This window comes from Nematolebias whitei, chromosome 1 (genome assembly GCF_014905685.2).
Source record: "Nematolebias whitei isolate Nwh7 chromosome 1, NemWhi1, whole genome shotgun sequence".
In the NCBI taxonomy this organism is placed as follows: domain Eukaryota; kingdom Metazoa; phylum Chordata; class Actinopteri; order Cyprinodontiformes; family Rivulidae; genus Nematolebias; species Nematolebias whitei.
This window is the reverse complement of record NC_056498.1, coordinates 66913832-66914474: the sequence shown is the minus strand read 5'-3', so window position 1 is coordinate 66914474 and position 643 is coordinate 66913832. Positions and strand designations below refer to the sequence as shown.

Sequence of the window (643 nt, the reverse complement as noted above, 5' to 3'; positions counted from 1 at the left end):
CCCCCCCCCAACCTGACAGAGACGCGTCCGTGAAGACTGACACGTGACGTGGGTCTGCTGACGGGGACTCCCTCTGACAGAGCCAGGGTGTTTCCCCAGTGTCGGAGGTCTGCTCCCATGGAGGGAGGGACAGTGATCATCCGTCTCTTTTGTTTTACTGGATCCACACGCAGACGCGTAAACCACCTCTGGAGGCGTCTCATGTGTAACAAACCCAGCGAGACCACTGTGTGAGCTGATGACGTCATTCCCAACAGCTTCATGACGGAGACAGCTGTTACCACTTTGCCAGGTCTTACGTGGCGTAATTGGTTTTTAGAGTGTCGATTCTTGTTTGTGATAAACGAGCCGTCATGGTAATTGAGTTTAATTCCACTCCCAGATAACAATTATCTGGGCCGGGAAAATCGAGCTCTTCTTCCAGTTATGGCGAAACCCAGATTTAGCAGGTGTGATGCTAACACCTGAGCCTGTATCAATGCTTCCTGTCTGGAGTGAGACAGGGGCAGCAGGTCGTCCAGGTAAAACAAAACTCTCATCCCTGCTTGTGCAGTGGATGCAGGGCTGTCTCCACACACTTTGAGAACGTACGAGGCGCGAGGGAGTACCCAAAAAAAGGCAACCTGTTGTACTGGTACTTCAT

At 51.9% G+C, this 643-nt stretch overlaps 1 protein-coding gene across 1 annotated transcript in view; it reads right to left on the bottom strand.

Moving 5' to 3' along the window:
* The window catches only part of LOC119430440 (disks large homolog 5), a 7266-nt gene extending 6623 nt beyond the window's left edge, over nt 1–643 (bottom strand). Inside the window, exon 1 of the mRNA XM_037697850.1 lies at nt 624–643. Coding sequence (XP_037553778.1) covers nt 624–643 — 20 coding nt within the window. The remainder of the gene's footprint in view (nt 1–623) is intronic.